Source organism: Alosa pseudoharengus, unplaced genomic scaffold (assembly GCF_046254945.1).
Source record: "Alosa pseudoharengus isolate Yale_2024_CS ecotype anadromous, Long Island Sound unplaced genomic scaffold, YU_APseudo_1.1 YU_APseudo_1.1_scf_12, whole genome shotgun sequence".
Classification (NCBI taxonomy): Eukaryota; Metazoa; Chordata; class Actinopteri; order Clupeiformes; family Clupeidae; genus Alosa; species Alosa pseudoharengus.
In genome coordinates, this window is record NW_027468587.1 from 9,931,684 (window position 1) to 9,948,791 (window position 17,108).

General features: G+C 47.4%; 1 protein-coding gene across 1 annotated transcript; it reads left to right on the forward strand.

Annotated features, from left to right (window-relative positions):
• The first annotated feature begins 253 nt into the window (after positions 1-253).
• rprd2b (regulation of nuclear pre-mRNA domain containing 2b) lies at positions 254-17,071 on the forward strand. The gene is made up of 10 exons (XM_076279637.1): positions 254-521; positions 8,431-8,560; positions 8,809-8,936; positions 9,063-9,118; positions 9,268-9,403; positions 10,840-11,015; positions 11,285-11,567; positions 12,266-12,547; positions 13,841-14,044; positions 14,628-17,071. The coding sequence occupies exons 1-10, from the start codon at positions 263-265 to the stop codon at positions 16,895-16,897; spliced, it is 3,924 nt and encodes a 1,307-aa protein (XP_076135752.1). The 5' UTR covers positions 254-262; the 3' UTR covers positions 16,898-17,071.
• Positions 17,072-17,108: the final 37 nt, after the last annotated feature.

Below are 17,108 nucleotides of genomic sequence, written 5' to 3' on the forward strand. Positions count from 1 at the left end.
TCTACCCCTTATCAAAATGAACACTGTGCTGCTCACTCAGTATCACAGTTGTCTGCCAGTATTTTCCTGACTCGCTGTAAGGGTGGATTAATTGTGTTCGAATTTCTTTTATTTTGTTTTATTTGACGTACGCATTCAGCTCTTCCCTCCAAGTACCAGTGTGCGTGATGTCGAGATGCATTTTTGCTACTTGGCTGTATGCTTTCTTGTCTTTAGGGGGCGTGTAGACTTTCCAGTCTGTACGCTTGCTCTAGCCCTGCTAATGCAAGTCGAGGAGTTTCAGCAAAGCTACCAGACCAACGGCACAGACATTGGAAACATGGCGGCTGGACCCGGAGCGGCCAGTAGTGGCCACAGTGGTGGCCGTGCCTCCTCCGGTGGCTTTGAGGCTTCTCTAGACCGTCGCTTTCAAGGAGTTTCAAATACAATGGATTCAATACAAGGATTGTGCGGCTGGTGCATCGAAAACAAGAAACACCACAGCCTTATCGTGCGCTACTGGATGAAGTGGCTCAAAAAATGTAAGTGGCTTGCAAGCTAACAGAGCTACTAACGCTAACTTAGCTCGCTTAGTAGCAGCTGCTGCTAGGTAGCTAACGTTAGTCGGCTGTTTATCTCTGGTGACGCTGCGTTTTATGCACAGCTAACATTGAAGTAGTTTGCTGTTGCTTAGAGTATGTGTGGTATGCATTTGCTTTAAAAGTAGGTGCTAAAACCCCTCAAACTGCTGTCGAATTTAGAAAGTTTTTGACGATTATGCCACTCTGTGGCTGCAGGCCGTCCGTGTAGCTGCTTACTGCCCGTTCATTTAACCCGTAGGTGATATTGCTGGGAGTTCATCAGAATGTTGAGATTATTCCAGAGCTATTGCATTCTAATTTAGAAAAGAAGGATGAAGCTAAATTAGTTTACTGGCCATCGAGCGTGTTTTATTGTGTTTTGCTTGTGAGCTAGGAAACCTACGAAGTGTAACTTAGGGTTGATCAACATAGTTAGCTTGCAGCTAACTAGTAAGGTCAGTGTTATTATGTTATAGTGTCGTGTTAAGTGTCGTTATGTTAGTTAACGTTTGCATCACTAACTAACATTAACCTTACTTTAGGGTATTTGCATTTGTGAAGACCTCGCATACTCGAGTGCATTCCGTCCCATCCAGACTCATGAAATGGGAAATTCATTCAAAGAGAGTATCGTTAGATCATAACGTTATGATAGCTGAGTGAAAGGGGTAAATCCACCGAGCAATGAGGAAACATTGAACAGTTGATATGAATGTCGATTAAGGATAAATAAACGTCAGACACCATTTAGTGAAAATAAATTAATTGACGCCCATGCCAACTTGGTATTTTGCTGTGTTTGGCTCCTTCGTACTGAGGCCATTTGACATGCTTGCAGAAAATGAGGTTTAGGCTGCTGTATTCATACCAACGGCTGTAGAGTCATTGATTGAGTGATACAGTGTGGAAAGACTTCAACAGACGGTGTCAATATCTGTAAACTAGAGCCTGCCACAAGGCATTACAAAAGAGACAGACATTAAGTTTCTTGTCTGTTTTCTTACTAGCCTATGTTTTTACCCATCAACTGTCAGGTGTAGGTTATGGAGCACAGTGATATAATGTGCAGTTGCGATTTATTCAAGATATGAACACGCCACTTTATACACTGGATATGTAAACTGTTGCAAACGTCCATTTTAATGTTATCCTTAAAGGTTGTATCAGCGATTTCAGGCTAGTAGAGCTAGCTCTCTGTTTTGTTTAAACATCAACAGAAGTGACGTATCCCCGCTATCGCTGATACAACCTTTAAAGCTGTGGAAAATAATTGTAATCCCCAGACATGGTGCATCTACTACATACAACTGATGTGCAGTTTTGTACTACTGTGGTTTACAAATTCAGCAGAACAGCAGAGCAGTTCACCCCTTGCATAATGGTTGTTTACTGGTGGCTGAGAACTATTTCATGGTAGTGCAATGAACAGTACATGTCATTCAATGAACCCATGAGTTCACTGTATGTTGTCAGTTCTAGTCCCATAAAGTCATGTATTAATAATACCCCATCACTTGGCTTCATCACTTGGTCATGTAATAACTCACTACTTCTGAGGCTCAAATTGTAAAGGGAAGGTGATGCTGCTAACAGCACAAAGACCACAGATGCATTTCCCAGGGTACTCGCACACAATCTGTTATCGACCTATTTATTTGTATGTCAGCATTTGATAAGTTAATATGAATACGTAACTATTTGAGCTTTCTGTAGCAACAGTTGTGATAAAAGTTACTGGATTTAGTAGATGATCATGTGGCAGCCTTTCATTTGTAGAACCTTCAGATGGGTTCGAATGATTGTTTGAATGAACGCTGTAGTGGTGGCAGTTTTAGATGTGCAGGAACAAAGAATTTATGAATTGGATGACGTTGTGTGGTCTTTCCTTGCAGCTGATCGTTATTCTTGTTGCTGAGTGTGTCACATGCTGGTTTCTATGGTGAAGTGACTAAAGTAGGGGTGCACCGATTGTGAAGTTCTGGGCTGAAGCTAGAGCTGCACAATTGATTTTTAATTGAAATCGCAATTTGAACTCATGTTATTAGTTTATCGCCAAAGCTGCAGTAAATTGTGCAGCTTGCAACACTGTCCCAAGGGTAATCTTGTCATATCTATGTTTTTGATATTCGTGTCATCCTCCTCGTCTAAAAGACAGTGAAGCTCAACTATCAGGACTGCTGTGATCAGAAGTGGCTCAACTTCAAGAGAAATTTAGAATATTCCTGAAGCTTGACTTCTCAAAATGATATCACAAATCAAATTTTAGTCGTAGTATCTGTCAATCGCCTAAATTATGCAACCCTAGCCGATATTGATGTTTTAAAAAACAATTGGGCGGATACAATGTGATACAGAAATTTTTTTACTTGTATTTTTTATTTTTGTTGTTAATTCTACTATTTAGTTGCATGGAAAAAGGGGCCTATTTATATTTAACACAATAACTGAACCAATTTCAGCCATTTTGTGTCAGTATGTGCATAACAATATTTTGCTCATACAGAACAGGTAAACCTCATCTCTGCCATTGGTAAATGTCATATTATTTGCTGATATGCTGATACCAGTCAAAAAGGCAAAAATCAGCCGATATTGCATCCCTTGCCTGAAGATAATGTTATTCCTCATTTATTCTCTGAATAATTTTAAACTTGTAGTAATTGGATTTAGCGCTGATAAATGAGTTCTTGCCATTCCTTACAAATACAGCATGCTATGTCATTGTGCCTCTATAACAGTCTGTAATTCCCAAAGTATGGGGCAACAGCTCTTTCATGATTGAAAACAGGTTAAAGGCTGTACGAGCGTCTCTGTCTCTGAGCCTTGGGGCTGACACCCTACACATACACTAGAGTATCAAGATTTGTTACATTTGTTACTAGATGTAGCATGTTTTGTTACATTGTATTGATTCTCAAGAACACTATATGTATTTTTTTTCCAATTAATAGTTATGCCTTTGTTGGTGCGCTCTTTAAAATATGTCCTTCCTAAAATGTAAATGTAAAAAACAAACACAATATTCACTTTCATAAAGTGGGGTCGGGGTGGGGGTGGAGCTGCCATGAGTTTTGCTATTGGTTGGAGTGATGAGATTAGTGCACTGTGTTATTTGAGTTTGTCAGACTGACCTCATGGGTACTGTGACCGAGTCACTTGCAGACTGTGTCACCTTGTAAACTAAGGTTCATTAATTTGATGTCACTGATGATGTCATTCACTGCTGCTTCTTCAGTCAGCCAGATCCTCTTAAAGTTCTTTTCTTCGGAGTACTGATGTGTGGAAAATAACAGTTTTGCTTTCATCTTTGTTATACGTTAGACTGTGTTCCATATGGGGCCTTGCTCATCACAGATGTACACAGCTGTAGCTTTGACCAAAGGTCCTTTCACACTCAGATTTGTAGCTATGCATCTGATTTTGTGACGCTGAAGAAGATCCATTTTGCCACTCAGTCTCCCACATTAAACGCAACTGTGACAGAATGGCGTTGGAAGGATTTGCTAGTGTGCGGACTTGAGTTACAGTGTCTGCTGGGAAAAGTTGCCAGAGGTCACTGAAAGGTCATATCATCTGCCTGCCGGACTCATACCGCTGAGGTACTTAGGCCTCATATTACCTCAGGGACCTTAGACCAGATAAATGGTTAGTGTAAAAGAATAAACTCAACAGCCAATCAAATTATATCCCTCCCCATCATGCTCCTAATGAAAGGTGTTGATTGGCTGGAATAGAAGGGATGGAAATTGCCACAGAGTGGACAATGCAATATTATCATAACATTTGGGCCGCGGTCCAATGTTGCGATTCATTACGTTTTACAATGCAGCGAGTATTCCAATTTGTGATTTATTAAATTTATTTTTAACTTTAAGGGTCTGCTGAGCATCTTAGCCTGGTAAAATTGTGTCATACTGACAAATGCTAAAGTTGACTCCATAAGTAAGAGTTACTTTCCAATTTACACTGTGACCCAAGAGAAATAAGGTTGTGTGCTAGCTATATTGTGGACTTCTTCAGTAGCATTGTCAGTGTAGTTAAATGAACCAAAATACAATAGAAATTATGTTTAATAAACAAATATTGCAATAGTTGGTGCCACAGCGATACAATATATTGTGCCAATTTCTGTTTCCACGCACCGAGCCAGAACTTTGCACAAAGTGCACACGCTGGTAGTATAGGACAGCTGGAGAAATGTGAGGAGAATTTAGCTGAAATAAAAAATAAATAAAATACATTTATTATGTTGTCTTTTAGTTGTGTTAATGCTATATCCTGCCATGGAAGACCGTAGGCTATTATCTGTTCTGCCAGTCATTGTAGGGTTAGGTAAAATGACACATGATTATTCTTTTGAAGCTTTATATACTCTATGACAGCAATTCAAATTATAAAATGGGTATCACTTATTAAGAAACATGCTGTTTTATCAATTTGGGTGTCGAGAACTGTCTAAGTTCACCGGTAATGGTATCGGCTGCTAAATTTCTGGTGTCGTGACATCGCTTCATGTAACCATTACAATTATTATCAAATGGTGCAGAAATCCCCTTTCCTGCCCCCCTTAACAATAATATAAAAATAATGACAACTTTTGAGGCAACAAGTGATTGGCGATGAGCGAATCTCCAGCAATGTGAATGCAGCTTAATGCGCAGGCAGGCTTGCACTGCGACCTGGAGGAGGTGTCTAGCTCCAGGGACAGGTGTCAGTGTTATTGTAAGTTACCCGGCCACGCCTGAGCACTTTAAACAGGCTGCTTAGCATGTGTATACCTCTGGCTTAGGGGGTATGGCAAAGCTTCTGAAGGATAATGGGATTCAGTTAAATGATCTTTTGATCTGATGGGGCATGCAAAACTTCACATCTACATTATACAATCTCATTTAGGCAAAAGTCACTGTTTTTTGCTGATCTCTGAAGTGCAATAGGTTTAGGCACACCTTTGTAGATGTGGGTTTTGAACTCTCTAGTCAGCTGAGGTATTTGTGTTCATACGATCATAAGATGTTATGTTGTTTCCCACTCTGTCACACCTAGAGTGTCATCTTTTGCTGCATAAATGGCTGATGGCTGTGTTTAAATGCAGAGGGTAACTCAACTCTATTACACAGTGCTGATTCCGATGCGATATCTTATGTACTTGAGGGGTCTACCAAAGTTCATTCAAATTTCAAATAACTCAGTTTTCATTGGTTGGACTGAGGACAAAAATGTCTGATTTGTTGGTGCAACTGTAATCCAGCCCCTTGCATTTTTCTGTTGAAAGGCCCGTAACAACACGCCCCACCCGGCAGTGTTCACACCCACATTAAGAATCTCAATGATATTGTATTGTGGTCCAAATATTAGGATCATATTGTATTATCACCTCTGTGGCAATTCTCACCCCTGTACTGAGTGGTTGTAGTTAAATTTTAAACATCTCAGTTGCCCCTCTATCGCTTGGTGAAATTCAAATATATGCCCAAGAATGTTGGGGTTAGTTACATTGTGAAGGTAACTAACCCCATCCTTGTGTTCTGAATTCTGTCTTATTGAGTTTGCTTGAATTTGAGTATGTTTTATATTGTAGTTCAGTGAAATCAGAATTTTTTAGAGTGAGATCTATTTTAAAGATTTTGAATTTGATTGTGTGAAATATGGCCATGCCAAGTTATTTAGAACCTTGTTCTGTGCAGCTGGTATCAGGGTGGATGAGGCCGTGTGTGGAGGCCTGTGGTTACCTTGGTTACTGCCTCATCATGGCTGTGTGCTGCACACTCCGATGTGTTCACTGTCAGAGCAGACCTCTGGGTGAACTGTGAGCAGGCAGTCTGACCGCTGTGTTGATTCAGACCCGTGCACCGCCCTCTGATGTGTCTTCACAGCAGCAGCAGCATATGCTGCAGTGGAGCTGACCCTGACCTGACCTTGACCTGACCCTGACCTGACCTTGACCTGACCTTGGTCCAGGGGCTGCTGCTTATCGGGGGAAAGTTCTGGTGTTGGTAGCAAAGAAAGAGCTAGTTGTGTTACTGAGGGGCTATGTCAGAGTAGTGTCTCTAGTGTAATGTATGTCTGATATGTGTCTAGTGTGTTTAATACTGGTCCCATTGAGCGTGCAGGCTTCAGTTCTAATTAAGCACTATGACACGAGTAAGAGTGGGGTAAAGGACATTGCCACGGCTCTAATTGGGCCGTAGGTAAGAGGCTGTGTCAGTTACTATTGTATTGTACATTTCTGGGACATCGTCACTTGTGATGACTCATGGAATGGTCTGTTCAGTGTTTGTGCTAAGAAAAGGTGTCTGTGTTTGTACACAGTCTTGGTTCTGTGAATGGGATTCAATTAGAAGCTGTAACTGAAACTGAGGCATAAACTCAGCCAATGAACAGGAGCATAGAAGGGATGCATGTCATCTGGCTGTAGAGCATAAATCAGTAACCTTTCTTTAAACCCAAACTGTATTTTAAGAGCCTATCAGTGTTAATTTTGTTTGAGAAATGTGTGCTTTTGTATGCTGTCAGTGGCGGTTCCAGTCAAGACGCTAATCAGGAAAAGCAGCAAGTGCTAACAGGACCTGAGTAGGCCTAAGAATATTCCAGGCTTTGGGATATGATTTGTAAGTAGTTTTGGGGAAAAGCGTCTGTAAAATACCTTGATTATATTCAAATTCAGAGTAATCATCTGCTCAGTTTGGTGAGATGTGTAGTGCAGAAAGTCTGTTGTGCAGGTGGTCATGTTTCTGCTGTCCTCACATGCACAGCTGGTGGAGTTTGCAACCATGTTGTTATGCTTTCATGTGATGCTATAATGGGATATGGCCAATAAAATTCTGATTCTAATTGGCATTCTGATTCTATCAGAAATACCGTGATTACGTAGCCTAGAAATCTAGTGATTTACGAATTCCGAGCATATGAATGCTCAAGCCGTAATCACCAGTGGGAAACTTAATTTGGTTTTGATGATACTCTAGTTGTGGAATTGGGGACTTTGTAGTTTATATGGACTTTGGTGCTTAATTGATTGTAATATGAACTTGGCAAATATTACAGTTTTATCACTTGCAAATTGCAATCTGTTTGTCCATTTCTCTTAAGTGCATAGACACCATTCCTTTGAGCAGACATACATGTTATAGTGTATATTTGTTAATATAATTCATGTCTTGGCTCACTGGATCAATTTCATTTGCGCTTCATTGTGATGCAGATACTGGAAACAGCGCTCTCTGTGTTGTTTCAGCACTCTAAGCAAAACTTAAAGCGTAAAACACACAACTACATGCTCATGTTGGCAAAGCACCGCTACCTGGGCACAGTGATTGCACGCAGCAGCACTGTTTCCCTGGTAATGCGTGCACAGAGTCTGAGCAGTCCGTGGTGTGAGTGAAACTCATGAAATTCCAAGTATATGCTTAGAATGTTTCTGTGTCTTATTTGACGTTATTTCTACATGTCGTGGGGTGTTCCCATGATTAGGCCTGCTTTGCCCGTAATTGCTGAATTAGCCTCCATTCTATGGTCTCTCTTCGCAAGTCTCGTCTATGTCGGAATGGGGTTTCTGTGTATGTGAAATCTGTGGAAGTACCAGTGCAAAAATGACCAGAGGTGTTGCAAATGATAAGCCATTGATATCTGTGCTATTTTCATGCTGCAGTGCTAAGATATATAAGATGGGTTGTGCAGTCAAGTCTGCAGAGCTGGTCTCTCCTCTGACTGCTTGGAAAGGATCTCACCAGTAGTTGGTGGAACAGAAAAGGGCTGCAACAATGAAATGATTGCTGTTAACTATTAAGTTGATTGCCAGTTATTGTTCTGGGTGTTAAGTGGCTTGCGGCTGTAGGTTCCGGTCTTCATCTCTCCTCCTCTTCCTCTCCAGCTGATGCCAGCCACAGGCTGAACCTGTTCTACGTGGCCAATGACGTCATTCAGAACTGCAAGAGGAAGAATGCCATTGTGTTCCGCACCAGCTTCGCCGATGTGCTCCCCGACGCTGCCCTGCTCGTCAGGTGAGCTTACCTGGAGCACCCGCAAATATGCTGGCGCCCAGGGACTGATCGTGTGTGTGTGTGTGTGTGTGTGTGTGTGTGTGTGTGTGTGTGTGTGTGTGTGCGTGCGCCTAATGTATGTACAGTGCAATCTAGAAAATGTCAGTTTGCCTGTTCTTGCAAGACATATTTCACAAGAAAAATGAGAAATGAAGTTAACTGATGTGTGTGTGTGTGTGTGTTCGTGTGTGTGTGTGTGTGTGTTACAGGGATGCAAAAGTGCATAAGTCTGTGGAGAGGATCTTCACCATCTGGCAGGAGCGTAATGTTTACTCAGAGGAGTTTGTCACGGAGCTGAAAACCAACCTCGTCAAGAAGGAGCAGCCCCCACCTCCAGGTCTCTTCTCCATCCCTCTCACTGCCCCCCACCCCAGCTCTCTCTCTCTCTCTCTCGCTCTCTCTCTCTCTCTCGCTCTTATTTTGCCTCTATTTAAGTGAAGGCTAATTCTTGCTCTTTTTCCAGCTCCACCAGTCAATCCCAAAACGGCACTGAAGTCAAAGGTTGTTGCAGAATTTGCAGTAAGTGATATTCCAGATATTCAGTCAAGTTTGGAAAGAACACACAGAATACAGTTGCATACAGTCTATTCATGCCCCCTTCCCCCCCCCCCTCTCTCTCTCTCTATCTCTCTGTCGCTCTTTCTCCACCTGTCCCTCTCCCTACCCAGCCTCAGACGTTCATTGATCAGCTGGTCAGTCACCAGCGTTCTCTGGAGGAGGCTGACCTCAGGCAGAAGCAGCTGGCTGCCCTCAGAGTGGATGTCTGCAACGTCAACAGTGCAGAGGCCCTCAAGAGGCTCAAAGGTGTGTGTGTGTGTGTGTGCGTGTGTGTCCTTTAATGCAGCACTGTCCATTTTATATACTTGGCGGCTGATGAGCTGAGGCACCGCACTTGTGTGTGAGCATACTGTGCACAGATGAGTTGACAAATCCAGCCAGACAAGAGTAAGAAGTTAAATATCGCGATAAACAAACAGTTACACACACTGTTGTCAGGTTGTTTTTTGACTGATATTTAATGCACACGTGAGGCTCATGATGCGCCCACATCACCTCAGTTAGAAGCAGAACTAACCTAATGGATCCAATGGATCAGAACTAACCTAATGGATCCGATGAAGCAGAACTAACCTAATGGATCCGATGAAGCAGAACTAACCTAATGGTTCCTGTTGTGTAGAATGTTGATTAACTAATTCAAACTCAGAACAAAGCGAAAGAATACTGAAGAAATGCAGCTTTAATGCACACCCGAGCATTGGATCCTAATGGATCAGATTAGACCGTAAGCTTATAGGAGAGATGCTAACGGTCTAATCTGATTCAATGAGCTGGAGCTAAAAGTGCTACTGTCAGACTCAGAGAACGGCTGGATTAACTGGGGAAAGGTAAAACTCAATTGTTTAACTCAAGGGGAGGTGGAAAACGAGTGTATTTCCCCAAATGGTATCCCTTTAAGAGAACCTGATAAGGTGTATGCACTAGCAGTGCAGCCTAGTTGAACAAGTTATGACTATGTTTAAAGGAACCATATGTAAGATTGTGGCCAAAACTGGTATTGCAATCACTTTCAAATTACTGTAGAGCGGTGTATCCCCTCCCCCTCCCCCTGGCGCATCAGGCCAAAAAACAACATGACATGACAAAACACAACATCAACATCAGTTGAGGGCTGCAACTTCACTTTTTAAATGACAATATCCTGGCTGGACTACTGTTGTCAGTGATATAAGTATTTGAAATGAACATGATTTCTTAATGTCTAGTGACATATCAGGGCCATTTTATGATTAATTCAAATATGTTTCTTACATACGGTTCCTTTAAATATAAAAATTCAATCTTGTATTTTCTCCATCAAAATTACATATAGGCTGTTCAAACTGTTGACTATGCCTCACTGTAGGTTATAGACTTTATTTAGGTTATTTGTAGTAGGGAGGGCTCATTCACAGTCAGAACTCCTGCGCTCTGGGTGATTCTGACTCAAGTGTCTCAGAGGTCTCCAGGGATACAGATCTGTTTAGTGAGTGTTCCAGGAGATCGTGAGTCTGGAAAAGGACACCTTTTTAAGAGTGTGTTTGTCTGTGTGTCTGTCTGTCTGTCTGTCTGTCTTTCCACCTGCCTGTGTGTGTGTTTATGTTTGGTCTGCAGCTCTTTGTATGTTTTTGAATTGTGAGACTAAAGTGTTTCGGCTTTACACCGTCTGTTGTTAAGTCCTCTACTTGACTGCCTGACAGATAAAGCTGGAGGTAAGAAGTTCTCCAGTGACTTTGAGGAGGGCAGCACTAAGCTGCAGGAGTTTGTGACCTTCCTGGAGGGACAGATGCAAACAGCACCCCCCTTGCTGGAGGCTCTGAGTAATGCAGACATCTTCTATGAGATGCAGTACAAAGAGGTCAAGATCGTCGCCAATGTACGTATTTACTGGACGGTTCATGTCCAATTACCCATGTGGCGTAGACATTACCTTAACATCAACAGTGACAACAATGGTTTTAACTTTAACTTTAAGTGAATATGACTGTAATAGTGATGCTAAAGAGTTTTATATATATGTGACTCCCTTTTCTAAGACATCAAGGCTGCCTGACCTATTCCTATTATATGAACAGATCTGTAAGTTGATGCTGTATGTCTATATGAGTTATGACTGAATAAGCCCCCCCCCCCCCCCCTGCCCAGGCCTATAAGACGTTTGCCAACCGTGTGTCCAATCTGAAGCGGAAATTGGACGCTCTCCGGAGCACGTTGCCAGATCCGGAAGATTCGCCCATCCCCTCCCCCTCGGAGGATGCCCCCTCGCCCACAGGCTCCGAGTCACCCTTCCACGGGCTGGGGGGGTCCAGAGGGGGCCACGGCAACCAGCAGCTGGACGGGAGGGCCAAGGACTTGCAATCGGACAACAGAGATGTGGAGGACATGGATCTGTCAGAGGAGGAGGAGCCACACAGCTCAGGCTTCATAGGTGAGTGTGAGAGAGAGAGAGAGTGTGTGTTTGTGTGTGTGAGAGAGAGAGAGAGAATGAGTGTGTGTGTGTGTGTGTGTGTGTGTGTGTGTGTGAGAGAGAGAATGAGTGTGCATTTATGTGTGTGTGTGTGTGTGTGAGAGAGAGAATGATTGTGCATTTATGTGTGTGTGAGTGAGTGTGCATTTATGTGTGTGTGTGTGTGTGTGAGAGAGAGATAGAATGAGTGTACATTTATGTTCTATATGCATATGAGATTTGTGAGTTACTTGTGTAACTGAAATTCCACAAAAAAAGGAAGTGTTAAATCTTCTCAGGAATCACAATGTTTGCCTGCTGGGTTACACTTTACTTGACAGTGTTGACATAAGAGTGACATGACACTGTCATGAGATAAACAAGTCATAAATGTTTATGACATAACGCTTCTGTTATTAAGTGACATTCGGTTTTTGTCATAAATTAGGATTAGGGTTAGATTTAGAGTTATGGTTAGGGTTGGGGTTAGGATTAGGGTTAGAGGTTAGGGTTAGGGTTAGGGTTAGGTTTCATGTGTCATGACAGTGTCATGTGTTCATGACAGTGTCATGTCACTCTTATGTCGATACTGTCAAGTAAAGTGTTACCGCCTGCTGTTGTAGTGAAGATTGTTTTGTTTTGTTTTTAAAAAAAAAACATCATTGCGTTTCCCTTACCAGTTGAGGAGATGAGGGAGAAACCATCCACTTCAGCAGTCTCCAAGGCGACCACTGCTGCCCCTCCAGCCACCTCCAGATCCACTGCATCCACTGTAACCAATCCCACCAAGACGCCAGTGGAGCGTTCAGCCAATCAGACGCCTCCGTCATCCACCAGCGTCACGCCGACCACCCCCACAGCCGCGCCTGGCCCCTCCCCTCTGCAGATGAACCTGGCCAACGTGGACCTGGGCAAGATCAGCTCCATCCTCAGCAGCCTGACCAGCGCCATGAAGGGCTCAGGTGAGACGCACCTGCACACACACAACTCACCTGCACACACACACACAACTCACCTGCACACACACACACAACTCACCTGCACACACACACAACTCACCTGCACACACACACACAACTCACCTGCACACACACACACAACTCACCTGCGCACACACACAACTCACCTGCACACACACACAACTCACCTGCACACACACACAACTCACCTGCACACACACACAACTCACCTGCACACACACAACTCACCAACACACACAAAACTCGCCTACACAAACACAACTCACCTGCACGCACACAACTCACCAACACACACCACCTGCACACACACAACTCACCTACACACACCACCTGCACACACACACAACTCACCTGCACACACACACAACTCACCTGCACACACACACAACTCACCTGCACACACACACAACTCACCTGCACACACACACAACTCACCTGCACGCACACAACTCACCAACACACACAACTCACCTGCACACACACACAACTCACCAACACACACAAAACTCGCCTACACAAACACAACTCACCTGCACGCACACAACTCACCAACACACACCACCTGCACACACACAACTCACCTACACACACCACCTGCACACACACACAACTCACCTGCACACACACAACTCACCTACACAAACACAACTCACCTGCACGCACACAACTCACCAACACACACCACCTGCACACACACAACTCACCTACACACCACCTGTACACACACAACTCACCTGCACGCACACAACTCACCAACACACACCACCTGCACACACACAACTCACCTACACACACCACCCGCACGCACACAACTCACGTACACACACCACCTGCACGCACACAACTCACCTACACACACCACCCGCACACACACAACTCAACTTCACACACCACCCGCACACACACAACTCAACTTCACACACCACCCACACACACACAACTCAACTTCACACACCGCCTGCACGCACACAGCTCAACTTCACACACCGCCTGCACGCACACAACTCCGCTACACACACCGCCCCTACACACACTGCCTGAACTTCAAAGGGGTTAGTTAGAAATGATAAATTATGGCTAAGGAGCTGGGCTAGCATGCAATAGCCTGAAAAGATGTGGGTTCAATTCCCAGCTTCCACCATTGTGTCCTTGGGCAAGACACTTAACTCTGAGCCTTGTAATATAACTTAAATATGTAAGATGAAAACTGTGTTTTCACGTGTGAGTGGCAGGATGTTTTGTAACATGCCCCCCCTCCCCCCAATTATCTTCCAGGAGTGAGCCCAGCCCCCCGCCCCTCTCCAACCACACCTACCAGCCCCTCCAGCCAATCTACGGCCTCCAAGACTCCAGTCCCCGCCCCCACTACCCCTCCTGCAGCCAATCCGCTGGCCAGCATCCTGTCGCGTGTGGACATCACCCCCGAGGGCATACTGAGCGCGCTCAGTAAAACTCAGGCCCACGGCCCTGGCTTGCAGGGTGAGAGCAGAGAACAGACAGCCGGATCTCGCTTGGATCTGGGCCGGACGTGGGCAGACTCAAATCACTTTCAGAGTTGTTTTATTGAAAGCCAAGCAGCCGATTCTTATGGTTATGTATGCTTCGTATAACAGAAGGCATATATAGAAATCAGTCTGTTCTGATAGAAAGTACTAGGATAGTTTTAACATGGTCGCTTTTTAGTTATTTTGAAAATGTAGTTAATGCATATTAATATTTGAATGTGGTAGCATGTTACTTATGTTTAAAAACTAGTTAATTGAAATGAATCTTTAAATGCGGTGGCATGCTGAAACAGATAGATGGATAGATAGAGATACAAAGGAGATTGAGGCAGACATGCCGATGCGATGCATTCACCTATTGTAATTGGGGTTGTAATGTTGTTTTCAGTCTTTTTCTTATATTGTTTCTGTCATATTCAATCCCTTCCCCTCTCTTCACTTTTCTTGTCTTTGTACTTCTATTGTTACCCACCCCTCTGCTTTACCCTCTCTCTCTCTCTCTCTCTCTCTCTCTCTCTCTCTCTCTCTCTCTGTCTGTCTCTGTCATTCTGTTTCAGGACTGTCTTCGTTGCTGCACAGCGTATCTGGAACCACGTCTGGGAGCACCAGCAGTGCCACCAACTCGACTCCCCAACTTTCCTCCTCGTCCACCGTCACCACAGCAACGGCTACCACGGCGACCACGCCCAAGACAAAGCCGGCGCCCAGCAACAGCACGAAGCGCGACCTGGAGAGAGAGCGCATGAGAGAGTGGGAGAAGGTCAGAGAGAGAGAGCGAGAGAAAGAGAGGGAGAAGGAGAGGGAGATAGAAAGACAGAGGGAAAAGGAGAGAGAGAGAGAAAGAGAGAGGCAAAGGGAGAGGGAGAGAGCGAAGGAGGCTGCTGCTGCTGCCGTTGCTGCTGCTGCTGCCGCCGCCATGCCCAGCCTGGACTCTAAGATCCACACCTTCCTCCAGGGGAACCCGGCCTTCGGCGGGCTGGGGCTCGGCCTGGACGATGGGGACGGCAGCAGCAGTCCCCTCCTGGTGGGCGACAACGCCGACGGCACCCCGGTGCGAGACGAGGCAGCGGCCACCCCCACGCAGGACGAGATGATGGACTCCCCAGGGCCCTCGGAGGTGCGCGGTCACCCGGGCGACCCCCAGAAGCCGCCGCCGCTGCCGCACCAAGGCCTCTCCCCCACCGCCTACCGCAGCGACCTGTGGGACGCCGTCATCAGCCCCCGCGAGCTGCTGAGCGACTCGCGGCCCAAGGACGGCGACTACCGGCCCAACGCCCTGCGCGCCCAAGCATTCCCCGTGGCCAGCGGCAAGAAGGCCGCCAAGCCCTCGGGCCGGCAGAAGGAGGACGAGGCGGCGGTGATGATGAAGAGGAAGGCCCCGGCGGCGTCCACGCTGGAGCAGAAGGCCAAGCTGAGCCGCAAGGCCAGCGGCGAGGACGGCCGGCCGGAGCAGGCAGAGGAGAAGGGGAGGAGAGGAGGGAAGGAGACCGGGGCGGCGCCCTCTGGTGGCGGCAAAGGCAAAGGGCAGCAGTACCACCGCATCGAGACCGTGGTGTCGTCCAACTGCGGAGAGGGCGTGCCCATCCAGACGCTGGACTCCGGCTTCCGGCGGCTGTCCGGCGAACGCATCCAGACGGTGGAGAGCATCCGCGTGATCGGCCGCGGCGTGAGGAGAGGAGGCGGAGGCGGCGGCCGAGGCGCCGAGGCCTGGTACGAAGAGCAGGCGTTCATGGAAGACGACGCGGCCGACGAGCGCAGCGGCGCCGCCGGCGGCCCAGGGCTGGCCCCGCCACCCCCCCAGCCGCACTCCCACATGCCCCCGGGGGCATACCAGCCGCCCTACGGCAGCGAAGACCCCCACCAGCGCGCGCACACACACCCGCAAACACACGCGCACTCACACAACCCCCACGGGCTGCCCCCCCAGCACCGACACCAACACCAGCACCAACACCAGCACCAGCCGCCGCCTCAGATGCCCCCCCACCCCTCCACCCCCCTCTTCTTCCCGCCCTCGCTCCCCCCCATCCCCCAGCGCCCCCCTCCCCCCATCCCTCAACTGCCCCCGCCCCCCAGGGAGTTCCTGGCCACCACCTCGGCCGTGATGGTTGGCGGCGTGCTGGTGCCCATCGACCGGGTCCTGCCCAACCCGCCCACCAACCCCACCCGCTCTGACGGTGCGGATCGCGGAGGCGGTGGCGGAGGCCCCGGTGGTCCCCCACAAAACCGTGACAGAGTAGGCAAGTCCCCCACCACCCCCATGGCCCCCCGCCCTCTCATGTCCTCCCTGCTCGGAGACCCCCCTGCCCTCCCCCGTCCTGGGACGGTCAAGGAGCATTTCGCCCCGCGCCACACCCCTCCCCTGCACCGCCCCGGCACCCCCGGGGTCCCTCCCCCGCTGCTGGGCCACGTGAAGGAGGGCCCCGGCCCCAGTCCACCCCCCACCACCACCACCACCCCCTCCCCCTCCTCCTCCTCTGCCCCTTCCTCTCCCGCTGACCCCCAGCCACTGCTCCCCCACCGCCTGCCCACACCTGCCCAGAGCCCCCGCACACCCACCAGCCCGTCCCCCCAGCCCCGCAACAACCACCGACGCCCCACTTCCCCCGCTGCCCTCCTCCGCCTCCCCTCCTTGACCCTCCCTCTGCGGCCCCCCCTCCCCACGCCCCCCCAGAGACCCGGCCTTAGAGGCCAGGCCCCCTTCCTCCTCCGCACCCCTCCCTTCGACAGGAAACCCCTCTTCACAGGGGGAAAGCGCCCTGCCTTCGGCGGCAACCAGGGCGCGACGTTCCCCCCCAAAAGACCCTTTATGCCCCCGCGCTACTGAACCAGTGTTACACAAAAGCACCCCAGCCCCCCCTCAAATCCGCAGCTCACTAAGCGAGAGAAGATAAGCTCCACACAGTTAGTCTGACCTGCTCCACACAGCACCCAGGTGTGTAAAGTGTTCAGGTAGTTCAGGTAATGAAGTGTGTCTCCGTCTCCTGCCCCCCCCCCCCCTCCCCCCATCCTACAGGCTCCTCAGTGGTGCCCCCCCC